The 20,278-nt window shown below is 38.7% G+C and overlaps 2 protein-coding genes across 5 annotated transcripts in view; both read left to right on the top strand.

Annotated features, from left to right (window-relative positions):
* Window positions 1–1,809, top strand: part of TJP2 (tight junction protein 2) — a 98,348-nt gene extending 96,539 nt beyond the window's left edge. For all 4 annotated transcript variants that reach the window (XM_081945744.1, XM_081945745.1, XM_081945743.1 and 1 more), the window contains one exon: window positions 988–1,809. In XM_081945744.1, coding sequence (XP_081801870.1) covers window positions 988–1,153 — 166 coding nt within the window. In that variant the 3' untranslated portion in view covers window positions 1,154–1,809. The remainder of the gene's footprint in view (window positions 1–987) is intronic.
* Window positions 1,810–3,603: 1,794 nt separating this feature from the next.
* ENTREP1 (endosomal transmembrane epsin interactor 1) overlaps window positions 3,604–20,278 on the top strand; it is a 30,091-nt gene continuing 13,416 nt past the window's right edge. The window contains exons 1-8 of the mRNA XM_081941738.1: window positions 3,604–4,579; window positions 7,411–7,467; window positions 10,838–10,948; window positions 11,420–11,542; window positions 13,459–13,566; window positions 13,674–13,807; window positions 17,943–18,072; window positions 19,855–19,930. Of these exons, the coding sequence (XP_081797864.1) occupies window positions 4,190–4,579; window positions 7,411–7,467; window positions 10,838–10,948; window positions 11,420–11,542; window positions 13,459–13,566; window positions 13,674–13,807; window positions 17,943–18,072; window positions 19,855–19,930 (1,129 nt within the window). The 5' untranslated portion in view covers window positions 3,604–4,189. The remainder of the gene's footprint in view (window positions 4,580–7,410; window positions 7,468–10,837; window positions 10,949–11,419; window positions 11,543–13,458; window positions 13,567–13,673; window positions 13,808–17,942; window positions 18,073–19,854; window positions 19,931–20,278) is intronic.

The following is a 20,278-nucleotide window of genomic DNA, read 5'->3' as shown; positions in this document are numbered from 1 at the left end:
CAACATGAATCTCTTAAACCCAGGATTCTTCTGGTAATAAGACTGCTATATAAATATGCATAGTTAATAAATATAGATGTATATCCCTGGTTATAATAATTATCTTTTCCAACTCTGTTGCCAACAAAGGAGTTTGTTCCTTTTCACATTTTATATGTGGAAATACACTCCTGACCATTTGCAGCCCAATTTTCTTCTGTAAGAATTTTATTCATAAGCCACCCTTTGTTCTCTTCACTTGTCCTCTACTAAAACACTGACCTAATTAAGTATATGCCTTCTTTCCCACTTCCCTCAGAGAGCTTTTCTCTGTTACACTTTAATTGGATCTTTCCTTATTAAATTTGATTGTCAAATTATTGAGTTATTGGAGAAGTAATACTGGCATATTAACAGTAAATAATAAGTACCTTGGGTAGAAAATCTCATTTTTCTCTGATTTTAAGAAATTTCATATCCAAAAAAATTCTGACCTAATTCATTATAATTATGGCAACCTCATGAAGTGGAAGAAAGCTGCACAACATTATTGAAAGTAGCATTTCTCTTTCCCATCTTACTATGTTTTTTTAAAAAAATAAACTTTTGCAAAATGAGCCATGAAAAGAATATTGTCAGAGAGCTAAATGGACAGAGTGCAAATATGTTCACTTTGTTGCCCCTTAAATATATCCCATTCAAAACAATCAAAGTTAGAAGTTTTTTGTAGTTTGTTTTTGCCTACATTCTCACAGGATCTATTATCCTATGCTAGCAGCCTAATTTCAGGCCAGGCTTACTAATGAAGAAGAGGAAACAACTCCCTTCAAGTATAAGAGAATTTTGAATGGCAGTGATTTGGCAGGAACTTCGTTTCAAATGTGTTGTTGATGGTCTGACAATATTAATAAAAGCAAACTTTTTACTTTAACTTAAACTGGTAACAAGTCTATTCCTGCTTGGTCTCTGTTAGCTTGCGCAAAATAACTTTGTATATGTTGATTTTAGTTCCAGACCTCCCGAGCCTCAGAAGCCGGCTGTTAGATCTTACCTAGATAATCAAGGAATTTACGGCAGCGATGCAGAGGAGGAAGATTATCGGAAGCAGCTATCTGATCACTCCAAGCGTGGATACTATGGGCAGCCATCGAGATACAGAGATACAGAATTATAAAATTATTAGCAGTCAAGCCATTGTTCTGGGACACATTTGCACATCAAAAGCTCTGATTCTTTTTAACAAGCATATGTATATTTGGGGTTGAACTTGACAGGTATCTTGCTCACTAGAATGGCGCAGTATCATTTAAGTATTCAAGGGACTGGATCATGGTTGCCTATTTTACAAAAGGACCAAAATATTTATAAAGCTGGTATTAATTTCTGACATCTATAAATTTTTAACTTGGAATTCTTTTCCTCACTGAAATTGCCTCTTTAATAGTCTCTTAACTGTTGGGCCTAATGGAAGCTTGATGAAAACCACAATGCTTTACTGCAAGAAAAAAAAGAGTGCCTTTCAAACAAAGTGTCTTCAGCTGTTCTCTTAACATCTGATACTTGTGCAAAGCCATGAAATTTCTACTGCTTTTAACTTTTGTATGTTTCATACCTCCCATTTTCCCCTTGGATGCTATTTTTCTACTTTAAATTAGAACTGTGCACTATTTTCAAATGCAATGACTGTATATATGAAACTCTTTTCTAGGCTGGCTGCCATAAGGCTAGGGAGTGCCAAGTTTAAGGAAATTATGTAGAAAATAAAGGAGTCTTTGGGTTTTAAAACTTTACATCACTTGTGAAATAAAAAAGATTATATTCTACAGGCAATTATGATTCCATTTTTGTCTTTATATCTTTTTAAAATCATACACGGAGGCAAGTAATTTCATTCAGTTTAGGTTGTGGCATATTGTGCAGTACCATACTTTGCAGGACTATTATTTATTCAAAGGAGATCTACAATAGGGGGGATAAATCTATCTCGACACTCATATCCACACAATGAAAGTAGAAGAGGCTGGACTGTTACAGTAGACATTCTTATAGTATACCAATCCTATCCTTGTTCATGCACCCACTGGCTCCTGAAGAGTTTCAGGCCTGAATGTGACTTCCCTAATTCTGAATAATTTTTTTGAACTATGGAGCCAACTGTGTATTCCATGTTAAACAACTAGTATGCAATTTAAATCTTTGACTACTAATCCACCATTCCCTTTTAAGTCCTGTAGAATCTTGAATTTAAAACTTGGAACTTTTATTAAACTATGTGGAGTCCATTACTTGTTTATGCCAATCACTCAGTGGTGGGTTGCAGGCGGTATGCCCCGGTACGGGTGTACCGGGAGCACTGGGTACCGTTCTGGTACAGTGCTCCGGAGGGCCGACCAGCCCGCCCGTCCCCCTTACATGTATTTGAGCTCTTCAGCCCTTCCACTGAGCAGCTGGAGTGTCGCTGAGGTGTTGCAAGAGGTAAGGATGCATGCGCGCGCTGCACACATGCATGTGGGAGACACCAGGCCCCGTTGCACCGTACCGGTAGCAATGGGATCTGGAACCCACCACTGCAATCACTTTATATCTTTACAATATGTATTAGAACCATTTGAAAACGAAAATTAACTCTTTGTAAAATGTTCAATATAGTGGCTGCAATACTACCTAGCCAAGATAAATTTAGTTTTTTCCATACTCTCTAGATTTTCTAACTTGGAAGTGACTGATTTTAAATAAATCCCTCCTATGTTTTGATATGTAAATGCCTGTGGCTATTTCATCTTTTTTACAGTCAAGTTAAAACCAAATGCTAAAAACTGCAGAGGTATTACTTTTCTTGCTCTTCTCTTGGGATACTTAACAATACAAAAGCCTAATGGTTAAGAAGAGCACTTAAAACAAGTAGTGGGAAATGTACCACAGGTTGAACTCAGAAGTCATCTGAATGGGTTATAGAATAGCAAGTCATTGAAATGTTTTAAATATTTTAAACCTGCCATAAGTGATAGAAAACAGAAAGCTTGGTAAATAAGAGCTCCCATCCCGAGGAAAAAAAAATTGGGTTGTGTTTGGCAATGATGGGACCCACATTTTTTGAGAGACTGAGTAGTGGGATCTGAATGAACAAATTAGTCTCTGTTTTTAGAAAATATACAAAAATGATCACCACTTGAAAGAGATAGAGGTGCACTAGAAAGTATACAAGTGACAGGCTGAAAAAGCACATCAGTCTTAAAACATATACAACTTAAAACAGGAGAGGTGGCCATGCACTTGTTGCAAACAGGTTCATTCGAACCGCAGCTAGGATGAATTATTCTGATAGTTGTTGTTGTTTTAATGTAAACGCAGTTTACAAAAATTGCATTTGCCAAGAGAAGTTGGCATTAGGTGAAAGCGAGTCTGGTTTAATAAAGATTAAGATTAATTTTGACAGTAAAGTATTTGATGCAAAATCTATAAATGGGAGGGTGGACGAAGAGTTGGGGCTCAATTAAGTAGTAAGGAGAATTAGGGCTGCCTGGCTTTCGAATACTGACAACCGCTGGCCTGAAGCTGGGCAGGCATCTGAGGCCTCCGCTGCAACCCAAAAGGGGAGTCCTAATCAAGGGCGGAAGTGAAAGATCCGGAGGTTTGACTTTTCGGTGGAGCCCGGGAGAAGTTTGTGGGTTGCGCGTTTCAGTGGGTGGGACGAGCCCGGCGGGAGCCCTGCGCGGCAAGGAGTTAACCAGGAGTTCAAAAGTTTGGCAGCGAGTTGGGAGTAGTTGCCGGAGGGGCCTTCTGAGCAGTTTGCCAAGAGCAGCAGATTTCGAACGGCTGCAGACCATGGTGGTGGTGGGGGGAGCCGTCTCCCCCAGGGAATAAATAGGCTGCAAGGCTTCGGAGCCTCTGGGCGGAAAGGGAGGGTCGGGGAGCTGGTTTCCTCCTCCCGCCCGAGCAAGACAGCGCGGGGTCCAGCAGCGGGAGGTCAGAGGATCCGCGCAAGGCGGCGGGAGGTGGTGGTGGGGACACCTAGAACTGCCAGCAGAGGCCTAGGGAGCGCGAGGCGAAAAGCGGGCGCCCACGGTCGCCTGCCTTCCGCGCGCACCAGGGAGTGAACTGCCGGCGGGCTCCGGTAGACGGGACCTGGGCTTGCCCAGCCGCCTCAGCCAGAGGAGGAGGCCACCCGGGGAACCGCTCAGAATTCGCCGACTCTCTTCCTCCCTGCCCCATGTCTCTGCCGGTGGTGCTGCCGGGCTCCTGCTGTCCCATGACGCGCCTCTCGGCGGTCTCTGAGGCGGCCAGACCTTGCTCAGCTGGGGCTGCTGTGGCGGCTACCACCGCCGCCGCCTCAAACCCGCCGCCCCTGCCGCCCCCTCGTCGGCTCCGCTGGTCCGGCTCCGGCTTCCAGCAGCCCCGGCCACCCTCCCTATCCCCCGTGGCTTCACGTCTGAATGGGGCCTCGTCCTGCCAGAGCCCGCTGCCGGCCAGACCGCTGCTGTCCCTGGGGCTGCTGCAGCTGATTTTGGGGTGCAGCATGGTGGCCCTAAGTTTTGGGGCGCTCTCCCTCAGCAACTCCCCGCAGGTGAAGAACTCCTGTCCCTTCTGGGCCGGCTCTTCGGTAAGTGACCCCCGGCCGGGCCCTTTTCTTGCCTCGCGTTTGTTTTCCAGCTTAGCGGCTGTCTCGGGCCACCTGCTTGGATCTTCTTTGTTCCCGTTCCTCCCCCTCCTTGGAAGCAGACGTTAGGCTTGGCAGCGTCCCATGGGTATTGATGCTCACAACAACCCTGCAAGGTTGGACGCTACAAAATGGGCGTTCTGGTTTTCCCCTGGAGAGTCGGAAACAGGAGTCGTGATTTAAACGGATTGGCTAAAAATTGGATTGGGGGAATGGGAAGCTGGAAACGGCGTTGTTAAGCCGTTGAGGTTAGGAATCCCATATATGGGCTACAAAAAATTAGGGCGACGGAATCCCTTTGCTGGCAGCCAGCTCGGTTGTGGTTTGGATTTTTGATCGCCCAAATCTTGTAGCCCCAATTAAGATTGATTTTAACTTGTGAGGTTTATTTGATGGCGTTATATTTAGGAAGCTCCCAATAGTTTGCTTAGTATGTTAATCAAATAACTTTTAAATGAAAAAAATAAAGGAATTGTAACGGAGCATTTCCTTTCTTTACTTCTGAATATTTTATATTAATAATGCAAATAAAAACATTTAATGCACTTAGGCTGTGTTCGGGTGTTGTCCCTGCACTTTTGAAAAGCCTGGTTGATGTGAAAGAATAGAGTCAACTATAGTAGTGAACAAGATTCCAGATAACTCTGGTTTATTATTTGTCATGAGTTGTGAAATTGCTGTTAAGCATAATTTCTTAATATAAATGTGTTGTAACTATTTTAATTATTTAAGCCTCTCCTATGATGTGGAGAGATATTGTCTTATTTAATAAAAGACTTCCTGCTTATATGTATTTGCAAAGTCAGCTGAATGCATTCATAAAAGCAAGTCTCACTTGCTATGGATTTTGCTTTCATGGATTAATCTTTTGCCTCAGTGCTGCATCTAAATCTCTCTCAAAAGATTACAGACTTTCTGAATTGCAGATACCGTCCCAACCAGTGAGAGAGGAAGCAACACCTGTTAAATGACATTTAGAAAATATGTGCAGAAGTAACCATATCTCCTAAATTTTCAAAATTATATATACATTGGTATAATATTAATATTTGTAGCTTTATGAGATTCCTAGGTAGTTGGAAGATGTCCCTATTCTGTGATATAATTGGTGATACATTTCCTTGTGAAAAGACTTCCAACCATAAATGCCTTGCAGGCAGTCACAGACATTGGAGAAATCAAATTCTAATGTTAATTTAAAGATGAGTGTATCTATCTCAAAGAATTTGGACTCAGTAAATTATTTAATATTTGTGAGCAATAAAAAGGATCTGTGTCATTGTGTCTTGAAAGTACACAATGATTAGGCAGTATTGATGTGATGATCATAGGCTAGAACTCTTCTTTCTAAATACATAATGAGGAATATTGCAAAGCATCATTTCAAATTCCAGTTTAGTAAACATTAGCAAGCAACAACGTTATATATTTTTATTCTTATGGCGTTGCAGTAAATATGGGAATCTGTTTCTGTACTATCTTTATGGTGAAAGAAGCTTCACAACAGGTAGAGGGATGTAGGGTCAGATAGTTGGTTTAGCATTGTTTGAAAATGATTCAGAAGAGTCTTTGTAGAAGCACAGTGTGGTTTTCTTCCAGGTTTCCTGGTGAATCTGAAAAAAGATGCTGCCACTTTAAGAGCTGTATTAAAAAAAACTGGTCAGATGAACCACAAAATATATTTTTTTCTTGGTGTTTCATTCCTGCCTCTGGATAAAAGCTATTGATGTGACCCTGTAGGTAGAGGCTGTGAGATGTCAGCAGGCAATAGGGCAGTAGTGAAAAAGGTTTTTAATTGCTAATACTGAGAGAGAGAAATATCAGTATTGGCCAAGTGAAAATATAAAGGAAGCAACCCAAATTAGTTGATGCCATTTTTTCTAATTTCTCTTCTAGGCCAACCTAGTATTTCTCTCCACCTCACTCCAGATAGCAAAAGATTTTCAATCAGCATCTGTTCTTGGGAAACGGATCATAGATTCCTTGCAGTAACTCCAGCATTTCTCAGGATATGTAGCCCATAAGTTCAAAATTGCCTGAAGGCCTTTGATTTGTCCTTGACTTACAACCATTCCTTAGTGACCAAAGTTACAACAGACCTACCAGGGCACTAGTATAAATTTGGACTCGAAGTTATGATGGTCATCCCTTCCCCTTGGAAAGTAAAGAAGGGATCTGCAATAAATCTTCATGCCAAGATTGAAAGGTCCCTTGGCTGTGTGTTTCTCCCAGATAAACATAGGACATGCAGACAGATAGATATGATTATTAATTTCCTATTAAAGTTAACTGCAAGCTAAGGGCTTTTTTCCCCAATCCTCATTTCAACTTCCTTTTTTCCTCATTTGTAAGATTCTAAAGTGAAAAGTATAAATGTCATAATAGGTTTAACTTTGCATTTTATATGGTATTATCTTAGTACAGTTATCTTTTTAAAACATGTGGATTTAGTTACTTCTTACCAGTCTCGTTTCAGTGGTTTTTAAGCACTTTATATGAGGAAAAGAGTTACTTTCAAAAGCCCTAATAACATTCCAAAGGTTATTTTACTATCCAATTAAGACCTCTTGTACTACTTCAAAACTTGGATACCACAGTTGAATAGATCTTTTTCCAATATATTAAAATTTGTAAGCCTGTGTTTCATTTTAAGTCTACATTATGAAAAGTATTTAGCACCTGCTGGAAGAATGGGATTTTGCTGATCTTTAGCATGTAAAGGTCATGAGTAATATTCTCTCAGTCCTTCATAACAGTTTGTTTTATTATTGCAGGTCATTTTATCAGGGATTATAGGATTAACAATATGGAAGAGACCCATGATACTTTTGGTATGTGTTGGTTAATATGATTCTGATTCAACTGTTATAACAAAGAATATCACATTTTTAAGGGAATAGCATGACTATTAAAAATGAATGTTACTTTCCTCATGTAAATGGATTTCTCTTAAGGCAACATGTTCCCATTTTAATGAAATTATTTCAACTACACATTATAGTTGTATAACTGATAATTATATTTCAACACATGTGTAGTTTACCACAGATTTGAAGAAGTAATTCTGAGAAAGTTTCAATAAATTTATATTTCTAAGTTAGTATATCTTGTATTTAAACCTTGAAGTCAGTCTACTTTCTAAACTTTTTTTTGCTACAGTGGAACAGTTAACAACCTCATTAAGCTTGATATTTCTTGATTCACAATTTCCATTGCTTCTAATATTGCATCCACATAATTATGAAGAGTTTCTCAATGTAATGTTATTTGCATTCTATAAGGTACTGATTGTTGATTCATTAAATTTGTATACTACCCATCTCTCAATGGCTCACAATCAAATAAATTATAATAAAATCAATTGAAGATTAAAAATGGCAAGCACAAAGATGTGAGGGGTCTCACCCTCCCTTTCTGAAAGCTTGGGTAAAGTGCCAGATTTTCTAAACAACAACAGAGTAAGTCCAGATTTCAAACTTTGTTCCAGATGGTAGGCATTGCTACGGAGAAGGCATGCTGTCAGGATCCTGAAAGTTGACATTGTCTAATCAAAAGAACTTGGAGTGTGCCAACACTCAGGACCAAATTAGCCAAGCAGATGCTATGGGAGACAGGCAGTCCCTCAAGTAACCAGGCCCTATACCTTGTAGGGCATTATAGATAACAATCAACACCTTAAATTGCACTCTGAAGCAAACTGACAGCAAGTGGTGTTCACAAAGCAGAGCGGGTACCGCTATATGCTTGGATTATTTAAAGGGGTAGTTATCAAGGACCGCCACATCTAGAGAGCATTACAGAAATTAAGCCACAAGGTTACTAGGGTATGAATTACTGTTTGAAGGGCCTCCCAAATTAGGAAAAGGTGTAAGTTGCCTTCCTAGCCCCAGGTAATACTTCTTAGTTTAGTTTAGTTTAGTTTATTAGACTTCTAGACCGCCCCCTCTCCCCGAAGGGACTCTTCAAGAAGGAACTGCAAGTCCAAGAAAACCCAACCTCACCCCCCCAGATTGCATACCAGTTTAGAAGGGGGAAGTGTTCCCTCAATCAAAGTCAGAGATGGAATATCCCCAGATATTCAAACTGCCTGTTGCTTGGTGTTGCTGGGATTCAATTGGAGACAGTTCCTCCCTATCCAGCTTTAATGCACTGGAGCAGAACCTTAATTAGCCTCACTTGGCTGGCGCAGAATCAAAATATAATTGGGCTACCTTCAACTGAGCTGCTGAATTACTATCAGTGGATGCAATGTTTTGCTGCCTGTACCACCAGAAGGCAATCCCTCACATAGGCTTTCACCTTTTCTAATCAGACTAGTATTAGCACTCCAGGAGAGGTGAGATGGCATCAGATACTTTCTGTCTTTATTCCAGAAAGTATTTTTTTTTTTTTGATGTATATACAGTTATACTTGTATAGTATTCATTTTAGCAAATAGACGGTGTTAGAGGTTTTGTAGCAAAACGATTTATTTATTTATTTATTTTCTGCCAACCTAGCAATTTGAAAGCATGTAGAAATGCAAGTAGAAAAATAGGAACCACTTTGGTGGGAAGGTAACAGTGTTCTGTGCGCCTTCGCCATTTAGTCATGCCGGCCACATGACCACAGAGATGTCTTCGAACGGCGCTGGCTCTTCGGCTTTGAAATGGAGCTGAGCACCACCCCCTAGAGTCGGGAATGACTAACACATATGTGCGAGGAGAACCTTTACCTTTATTTATATTCAATTTATCAGAATAGCATATTTTTACAATATCCTCTGGGATATCACACTTTAATATTTGACTTTGTTGCACAGAATGACAAACAATGAAATGGTATACCTATTTTCCCCCAGGGTCAGGGAAAAGAGTTCAAGAATTTTCCCTTTTCTTTGTAAGATAAAGTAATAAATAAAGCATAAACTAGATATAATGGAAAGAGAATAATCTCTTGTATTCAAGCCATGGGATCCATACTTAGCTGTAATGTTAAAATGGAATTTAGGGCTGCAGGCATATAGTTAGGCTGATGAAGATTCTACGATGTTTTTAGAATATATCTAGTTCTCTCTGAAAGACACTTGGAATAAAGAAATTGTGTTTGTTGCCCTACTTTTTGGCATACAAAATCTAGCTGATACTTGAAATATTGATCAGAAGTAGTATCAGATTGTAAAGCAGTAAAATCTAGTTGGTGTAGTGCCATAAAGTGAATATATCTCAGTAGGAATATCCGAATTTGAAGAGTATCATACAATTTTAAAAACAAATAATAAATTATTCAAATACTCTCTGAGATATCAATTTGTCTTAATGAGGTAGACAGTAAGCAATTATGAATAAATAAGTAATTTTGCCATTGATGTGCTAAATATAAAAAAGCTTTCTCCATTGGAAACCTGTCAGGTTCTACTGCTATAATTTTCAGTTTTATAATTTCCATAACCATAAACATAGTTTTAAAAGTTTCTTAAGAATTTCAGCCCTTCAAGAAATATTATATTATTAGTATATTGATTACTAGTATATTTCCTTAAATTATTCTTTTATTATAATGCAGTACTTTCTTATGTATGGTATATACATATTATGTAAATATATACTTTGCTTTAAACATACTTTTAACCATAATATGTATAAAGGTTTTTTTAAAATACATATTTTATATTGAATAAATATAAGCAATAAAGTAATAAAGGATTTGAATATTCAAAATATACAATTATAAATTATCTCTACCATTTTTTTAAAAGTTGAGAAAATATATATGGTTTCAAAGGAGTCTTGGAAGTAATAAAAATACAGAATGTACATCCTTTACATCCACTGCTTCTCAGTTGTAATCTGAGTTTTCTTTGTTTGCAGTTCTTAAACATTTATTTTCACGTTCTCTGCATTAAAAGGAAGTGATCTGTATCATTCCAAAGTTCGAATAACATCAGTTCAAAAATAATTTAGAACTATGATTGACTTCCATGGCAAGAAAAAAGATTGATAGATCTTAAATTTAATTCCCAACTATCTCAGCAGATTGCTGGCCTAGTCTGGATTTGGAAGCTAAACAGCTAATCGTGGGAAGTAAACCTGTGTATGTGCAGATCCAAGTATATTAACTATATGTGTCTGAATTTTCCTCATGATAGGATATATATGGAATATTAAAGAAACCAATTTGTTTTAATGTTGTAATTCACTGTGCAATTTTTATTTGTTCTAGGTTAACTTGTTTGTTTTGCTTTCTGTTATTTGTGTTCTCTTGAACTTGGCTGGCTTTATCCTTGGATGCCAAGGTGCTCAATTTGTGTCCAGTGTCCCTAGATGTGATCTGGTGAGGAGATATTTACGTTTAACGTATATATTCAGAGTATAATAAATAACAATAATTGTAATGTTCCATACTTAAATAACTAATTATTAATATTATGCATTAGACCACAGTGAGGCATAATGAAATAATATCTGTAACCCTAATATCAAACGTATGAATCTGTGATTTTCTTCTGTTCAAATCAAACTCTACATTCTTATATAGGTTTTTGAGAATCTAAGGCTTTAAATAGAAAGCTATGATAGTTCTTTAATTTACGTTAATGGACAGATAATAGACAAAGCAATAATATATTTTATTGTTCCACATAGCAATTCCTTAACAAAGTTGCATGTGTCTTACTGTATTTTGTATTTTGCATTATGGATTATTAATTTTTTGATTTAATTTTGATAACATTTTAATGTTGCTCTATATAAAACATTGCTTTTCAATTACTAATTCAAATGCTTACTCTATTCAATATTAAAGGTTGCTGGAAATAAAATTTGTTTCTGCTGTGAAGAATTTATGCCAGCAAAATGCACCGAGAAAGAAAATGCATTGGAATTGTATGCAATCCAGTCATGCAGTTCAGTTCACCTTCTACTCAAAGTAAGGTTACTAATACTGACTGTAGTGGTTGTAAATTATCTGCTATAAATAGAAACATGATTAAGAATAATATTGATTTCTTTCCAATGCAGAACTTCCAGACTTTTTGATGCCTTTTTATTTAGGACCTGTAAGAGGAAATACTAAGGAAAAAAAGACAACATATAACCTTATTTGACCATGTTTGGTCATGTCAGGGACTATATGTAGGGCTTGTTGACTTTATCAGAGTGCACATTCTGAATGAAGAAGGAAAAATTAGATGTGACTAAAGTGAGAGTGTTCTTTGTAGAAATCATGTTCTTTAAAAAAAACATTCTCCTTTTTTTGCTCTGGAATTAATATCTGCTCCCCCATCCTTTCACACTTTACAAAATACAACTATATGTAAACGCAATCATATATTTGCATCTGGAAATATGACAGTGTGCGGTAAAGCTGGAATGCATAACTTTGTCTCTCGGGATTGATGCTCATGTTACAATGATGTTTGTGTTCTCACTTGAGTGCAATATTTATTTTCCTCAAATAGCCATTACAAATGCAGATCTGTATCACAACTTTGGTGTGAATGATATGGTAACATGCCTGGCATTCGGCTATTCAGCCTTTCTTTCAATGCCTTCCTCAAGAGTTTACCACTTCCCGAGAGAGTCTGTTCCATTGTTGAATGGTTCTTACCTTTAGGATTTTTTTTCCTGATGTTCAACCAAATTTCATTTTCTCGTAATTTAAACCTGATCTTTCTTATGCTGATTTCCGCAACATTTCCAAATAGCTCTGCCCCATCTTCTACATACCAACCACTGGACTACTTGAGAGCAGCTGTCACATCTCCCCACAGTTCTCTTCTCCAAGATGATCATGCCCAATATCTCTAGCCATTCCTTGTAAATTTCACCTTCCAGATCCATATTAAGATTTCCAGTTCTTCCTGTTATTCCTTATAATCAGTACATTTGTATAGAGAAATAGGCTTCCTTATTGCCATGGGCCTTGACCTAAGCATAAACTTAATTCCACACAAATAGATGGCGTGGCGTTCCAATTCTATATCCACTCTGCAGAGATGGACTAAGCTTTACAATTTCTTTATCTTTGTGCTAAATCTCCATCTATATGGGCTCCAGGGCTGACTACCTACTGTATGTGAAAAGAAAACTCTTGCATTCAAGGCCAAATTGTGTGAAAAATATAACTTGTAGCATGGCTCTTAAAAAGGGTAAACTTGTTGCCTTGTTTCTCTCAGAAGTTATTTGATAAGAATTACAAAACAACTTATCTGAAGATCCACCAGAGATACTAAAACATGCTCGCGAATCTATAGAAGTGATCATAATCTCTAGCAGACATTAAAACTTATATTTAATAATAAATTTATATATCTGAATCTCTTTGTGGATTAAGTTATTGGTAAATTGGATTTTTAATATATATATATATAAACTGCATAGAGGAAAAAGGTATCAGTGAAGAATATTGTAGGAAGTGACCCATGTTAGCCTACGGTGGCAGAAAATCAGGAGTCTGGTAGCACTAACAAGTATTAAAAGACATGAACTCTTGTGAGCTGCAGCTTACTTCATCAGATAAATAGAGTGGCTAGATTTAAATTTAGATTTAAACAGGAGGGAGAAGAAGAGAAAAAATATGCTGGTTATGCAAATGTGAGTTACATGAATAGAATCCTAGGGAGTATAAGCAAATTACAAGGTTGCTAGTATGATACACTGGGAGTTTTTGTACCACAGTTGTCAAATTTGAATATAGCATAGTTTCTAGGTGAAGGAAAGGCAGCTGCTTAAAAGTTAACTGAATTTTGTGCTTGGAAATCAAAAGAATTAATGTGTGTACTTTTAAATATATGTTTGGTGAATCACAATTGCAGTTATTCTTTTCAATTTTTTGTCCTTCAGAAAGTTCTCTTTGCTCTCTGTGTTCTGAATGCCTTGACAACCACTGTTTGTTTGGTAGCGGCTGCCCTACGTTATCTGCAGATATTTGCAACTAGAAGATCCTGCAGAGTAAGTGAGTGCAGGACACAGTTTCATTTTTTAAAAAAATAGATTTATTAAGAAGTTACTCTTCTGTTCCTGCTACAAGAGTGTTTTACAGAATTTTATCTTGTTAGGAAGAACCGCACGTTTATACAGAGGAAGTTGAGGAAGATGGCCATGCTTCTGATGCTGATGATTTTGTGCCACCAGCCCCACCTCCATCTTATTTTGATACCTTCTATTCTTCCACACCACGAGGCAATCGCAGGTAAAGTACCTCGCTCCTGATATTCTGAGACGTGACAACTGATTTAATCAAGCCTTCTTACAGGTAATCTTCAACTTAAGAACCGAATGGAGCCTACCCTTTAAGATCACAAGTAGTGTCAGTTGTTAAGTGACATTGCTTCGTTTAACAACTGCCCACCCTTGTTCTCCTACGCGCTGCTTGGAGTGTCCAAGCATAGGTTAAGTTCAGCTTGCTACCCAAGGACTGAGTTCAAAGATTATGTAGCCATACCTCCTGCTCCCCTCAGAGGCTGAGTTTAAAAACTCAGTCACCCTAAAAGGACACAGTTGGGGAGCTCCAGTTCTTGGACAGCAAGTTGGACTCCTCAAACAGCTTAGTGTAGCCTCTTTTCTTATTTTTGTGTTTAGAGTGTAGATTAGGAAGCGTTAGGTTTTCTTATTTTCTCCCTTCAATTGAAAGCTTCCTCCCTATAGCCTTCTGAAGCACGGAACAGGCAGCTTGGAGCGTGGCTGCCTTTCGCGACCACCGAAGGCGGAGGCACCACTGGGAGGTTCGTCAGCGGCCGCTGGCGAGCTCTGGGGGCAGGTAGGTAGATTAGGGATCCCCCAAAAACTGTCGGAGGACTGTTTTTAGCCCCAGAGGCTCTACTGAGCCCTCTGGATTGCCGACAGCTCCCCAGTGCGCTCCAAAGCTTGCGGCGGCCATTTTGAATGGAAAAAAGTGGCACGCTTTATTTTTCAAGCCATTTGAATGACTGCAGCCTGGTTCTACAGCAGATTGCCGCTGGGAGGGCTTCTTAATATTGGGATCTCGCTCTGGGGCTCCAGGCAGGTCCCCCCATCCCCAGGACTACTATTAAGAGCAGCTGCAGGGAATTTGGCTTTTCTCTGGCCATTCCCTGCCTTATTCCAGCGCAGATCTGCATCGCCTTGGGACTTCCAATTTTGGTGCCAAAAATATTGCTTGCTGTTATTGATCCCTGCCGAGCCCCATTTCCTCAGGACTTGGACTGAATTAAAGGGGCCTATTATCCAAAGCTATATCACATACAGGGACTAATTACAACCAAGCTGTGATAAGGCTGGAAGTGTACCATGGCCAGCAATAGTGTGGCTGAAGTCAGGGATCAAACTGAACCTACCTCTAACAAGCGCAGCAGGCCCAACCCTGCTGCTAACAGGGACAGTGCAGGATGCCCTGCAAAAGGGAAACAGCCCAAAGCCAGCCTCTTTTCACAAGTCAGAATCGTTCTTCATATCGTTTCAGCCCACCTCCATGGGCAGGAAGGTATCATCTTCCACCATAGGACTTTGGCTGCGCGCTTGCATTAAGCTGGCTTACGAGCAACAATCCAGACTTGTTCCTCTTTGTATCACAGCACACTCCACGAGGAGCGCTGTGACTACAGCCGCTTGGGCTATTCAAGAGATATGCAGGGTGGCTACCTGGTCCTCCCCGTCACCGTTCATTCGGAATTACAGACTTGACTCCTTTGCCTCTGCAGAGGCTTCATTTGGAAGGAGGGTCTTACAGCAAGTCCTTGCGGCTCCTGCTAACCAGGACATTCCTTCTTCCCACCCTGGGACTTCATAGCTTGAGTATGTCCCATGCTTGGACCCTCCAAGCAGCGCCTAGGAGAATGACCGTTGGCTTACCTGAATGTCATTCTCTAGGCGCTACAGGAGTGTCCAACCCCGCCCTGGGGTCGCCTGAGGGTGCATGACTTATCACCTCTATGGCATAGACTTTTCTCCATACAGCATCCTTCTGGGTCTCATACCTTCGTTTTTTAAACTGAGCCTCTGAGGGGAGCAGGAGACATGGCTACACAATCTTTGAACTCAGTCCTTGGGCAGCAAGCTGAAGTTAACCCATGCTTGGACACTCCTGCAGCACCTAGAGAAAGACCATTCAGGTAAGTCAACGGTCATTCTCTTGCTGCCTTCTCATTTATATGAGGTATGCCTGTCCTTTTTGATCTGACAAGGTTAGCTTGTTCCAAATCCCATGAATGAATGTCATCTGATGGGACCCAGAAAATATGCCTTCTCTGTCACAATTCTCTTTGTGATTTCCATAGCCCTTGACCTTAAAATCTGATTTTTCTCCCTGAATTTGGAATAACTTGGATGCTTAGGGTCCGGAAGAGTGCTGTCACAGTCATGGGGGGTATGCTATGTTTTCTGTGTCACTTTTATCTTCTGTTAACTGATGTTTTTTATCTCAATTTTCCTCAAGATCATTATTAGAAATTTGGTTCTTGTCAAACACTGAAGTAAGCAAACTGTTTACAGAATTTTTATTTTTTTATATGCTGAGCATTTCCCTCCTACCTGCCATTTCATTGTCATAATAGTAATGAAAATACCAATTAATTCTTAAGATTAACTGTGATATGCTTAAGAGCTTCAATGCGAAGAACGAAGAGGAAAAACAAAATGTGTATCTCATTAGAGTTGAGTGCATAATTTTGCCATAAGTGCAATTACAGTTACATATTTGCTATGGATCTCATACTACAAAATAGTGCTGCTTTTACTCTGAGCCAAGGCTGTCAAAGTCGTGACCTGTGGACGGGATGCGTCACACGCTGGCCATGCTCCGCCCGGTTTAGCAAAGGGGGGGGGGAAGTCCCAATATGTCACATGACGCTGCTGTGACGCCACAGGTTTGACACCTGCTCTGAGCAGTCATCTGGTTCAAAGTCTTTTGGAACCCTATGACATCACAGAGGTTAAACCAATAACAATCCTAGGCCTTGTGGCATATGTGATTTGCCTTATAAACCCAAAGCCATGTAACTTACGTAGCACAAATAGCATTAGTTCACTATATATCAGAGGAGTCAGTAGCAGAAAGATGCAAATCGAAGAGTATAGAGGAGAGTTGAGCAAAGCAGTTGAGAGGTTGACCTTCAGAATGCCTATCTGGAAATAAAGCATAGATTACTGCAGTGCTGGATTTTTTATTCTAATGTGCTAATGATTGTAACAATGGCAGAGATGGCTAAAGTATCTTTATCTTCAATTAGCCAAACATATGGAACAGTTAGATAAGGGATATTTAGATGAATTCCCTCATGCATTCAGTGAATGTGCAGGAAAGATAAAAGGAAGATCCTTGCTATCTATGTTGTCTCTGGACAATCATATATTTAACATTTGTGTAACGGATATCATGCCCCTCTGCTTCTTTCTCATCAAGTAGTGAGAACTGGCTAACCAAGAATCCTAGTTTTGTGGAAGAGCCATAAACAGCCACAATCCTTTTCTGACTAATTCCGAGCATGCAGAAACAGAGCTTCCAGTCCTTTAAAGGATTTGTCCTTTTTCTTCCCCCTTCAGAAGATGTATGATATATGTGCAGAAGGGTAATAGCTAATGTCTCTGCTGGGGAAAAAAAGCTAATTGTTCATTACTGTCAGCCTGTCTTTAATTATAGTTGTTACAGAAAAAAGATGGCCATTCTAATTCTGTGCCTAAATGGTCCCTGCATATCTTGATTTCTCTCTGTGCCTCTACTTACATCAATGGACACTGTAGATTCAGAAGGACCCTTGCTATGGAACAGTGCTTCCAGTCCTGATCTCTGGGCCAGGAACATCTATACTCAGCCTCTCTGTCAACAAGGCTAGCTGTCTGCAGTTCTTCTGCAGATTGTATAAGCACAATGGGTCTGCAAAGAGTATTGTAGGAGAAGGACTGGCAGATCCAAGGGGAGGGATAAAAAGAGGGATGAACCTAGAATCACCATGTAGCCATAAATGAACTAAGTCTAACCCCTTCCCTTCCCTTGATTGCCATTGACTCTTACTTAATTCTAAGCAAGGATTGATCATTAGTTAAGATTCCTGTGCATCAATTAAATTGTACCTGCACACAAGGACCTGGTGTTTTTTGCGCCTGACAATTATTTGACATTTAGATATTTAATACTTTAATTGGATTCCATACTTAAAACATTTAGGCCCTTCTTTTTCCCCCACAGAAAATAATCCCTGTTTAAATCCTTGTGAATGCACTTTAAAAAAAATCCCTATTCTGTATATTGTTGTTTTTCTACTAAAGGTAGAATTCCATTATCCTGTCTTTTGGAGCATATTTCATTAAAATGTTATGGGCGCTCTTTAGTTGATGCAACCTTTTTGTCTTAGGATGCTGGGTTCTGATGTCATTCCATTACCACACATTTATGGAGCCCGAATTAAAGGCGTTGAAGTTTTCTGCCTTCTTGATCCCCCACCTCCTTACGAAGCTGTGATGAGCCAGATAAGACATGAGCAGGTATTGTCCAGGGTATTCTTCCAGCTTAACGTGCTTTCACAGGAGTCTGGTACACTGTAACATCCTTCAGATGGTCAAATGTGCCACGTCTCTGCCACTGAGTAAGGCCACATACAGTGGAAATGTTGAAACAAACAAATATTTTATACTTGATTTAGGCTTGGGACTTTGTTGCTTTTCCACTTCCTGCTTTTTTGATATCATATAATGTTAAACATCAATTCTGAAGAAAAAGTATACACACAGGAAGTCCTTGATTTACAACCACAATTGAGCCCAAAATTTCTAATTGCTAAGCAAAACATTTGTTAAGTGAGTTTTGCCCCATTTTACAACCTACCTTGCCACATTGTTAAGTGAATCACTGCACTTGTTAAATTAGTAATATGGTTGTTAAGTGAATCTGGCTTCCCCATTGACTTTGCTTATCAGAAGGTCTTAAAGGATGATCACATGACCTCGGGACACTGCAACCGTCGTAAATATGAGTCAATTGCCAAGCATCTGAATTTTTATCACATGACCATGGGGATGCTGTAATGGTTATAAGTGGAAAAAATGCTTTTTTCAGTGGTGGTGTAACTGAGTGATCATTAAATGAACTGTTGTAAGTCAAGGACTACTTGTACTGTTTTTGCATTTTTATTTTTTTCTAATTAATATAGTAACCAACTCTGTATTTCAGAATCAAAATTAGTCCTAAAAGATTATTCTGTTCTAAACTTATTTGATGGTTATCTGAAGCTCTAAAATTATAGGCTATACTTTCTGCTCAGTGCATGTTTTTATATCTCAAAAGTTCTCCATTTTGACAAGTAATTGTAATATCAAATATGGTTTTCTTACATCTCACATCATTTCTGTTTTTAAACCCTCATAAACATGCTAGAATTTTAAATATCTGTAAAGAATGGGAAGAAAACAAAGTTTCAAAACAGAATGCACTTAACTTTCCATCTTACTTATTTATGGTCATTCTGCAAGTCTATAAGAATTTGGGAATGCAGAAATTAATGACTGCTAAACTTTTTCATAGGACTTTGGGTTTTTCTCTCTAGTTGGCATGCCTTGTAATCTCACATAAGCCACAGTCACCCTGTGGAATAAAAAAGTGACTAAGGCCATTGTGTAGTTGTGTTTAAGTCTCTCACCTCCCATCACATGAGCTTCTTGGTATATAACGAAGCTAAAGATAACGAAAAGGAAATGGGAAGTTTCATGCTGAATCTGATTTATATGAGTGACTTTTGGAATTATTCTATAGGAATGAAAGAGTTCTTTTCCACCTCTGAATCTTTTCACTAATATCCATGGATTCACCTTTGACCTTTAAGGAAATTAGCTGTTACTTCAACAATTTGTTGTGACACATTTGCAAGGCTGTTTGAAGATAAAAGTCATGTGCATTTGGTATGGCTTGGACTCTGTGGCTAGTCTCTGTAATTATAGACTAATTAAAACAAAATCACAATGAGGTGAAAATAAAAAAGGTCTAAAATATCTAAGAAGATTAGAAAAGAAATTGTAGTGTATAAAGTATAGAACAGTATTCAGATGTCAAGAAGTAAAATCAGATTATCACTACACATAAAATAAATCAAATGACCAGAATATATAGTAAAGAAGGGAGATCATTATTCCTGGAGAATATTTGTGATTTAGTGGTGTTTCTTTGTCATTCTATTTAAATTTTACAATTAAATTAAATTTAAATTGTCTAAAGTCAGGAATGTATTTCTATTTCTCATTAATTTATCTAGAAGCTTACTCTCTTTTTTTTAGGAAGATGCATCCAATTCAGCTGTTGTAGAAGCTGTAAATGACCCACCTGAACAAAATGATACACAGGTGCCACAAGGTAAAAAGTGTTTTTTGGAAGTATTGTGCTAAGGTTAGCAATGAATTACAAGAAATACAGTAATGATTGTTTTCTTATTTAAACTAATTTAATGTATATAAAAAGTGTTTTCTCTTAAAATTGATCACTCTGGAACAGCCTTTCTCTTTCTTTCCCTTAAACATTGTAGGAGGAGAACCATGTTAATCTATGGTAGCAAAAGATCAGGAGGAGTTTGATTTTTGATTAACAAATTATATTAAAAAAAAAACCTGCAGCTCATTTCATCAGATATATAGAGTAGCTAGACTGATATAGGATTTAAACTAGGGCTAGGGGGAAGAGGGAGAATGGAGGTCAGTTAAGCCG

This window comes from Natrix helvetica (genome assembly GCF_964273705.1).
Source record: "Natrix helvetica genome assembly, chromosome: 2".
NCBI lineage: Eukaryota > Metazoa > Chordata > Lepidosauria > Squamata > Natricidae > Natrix > Natrix helvetica.
Note: the sequence above shows the minus strand (reverse complement) of the source record. Positions and strands in the feature narration are given on the sequence as shown.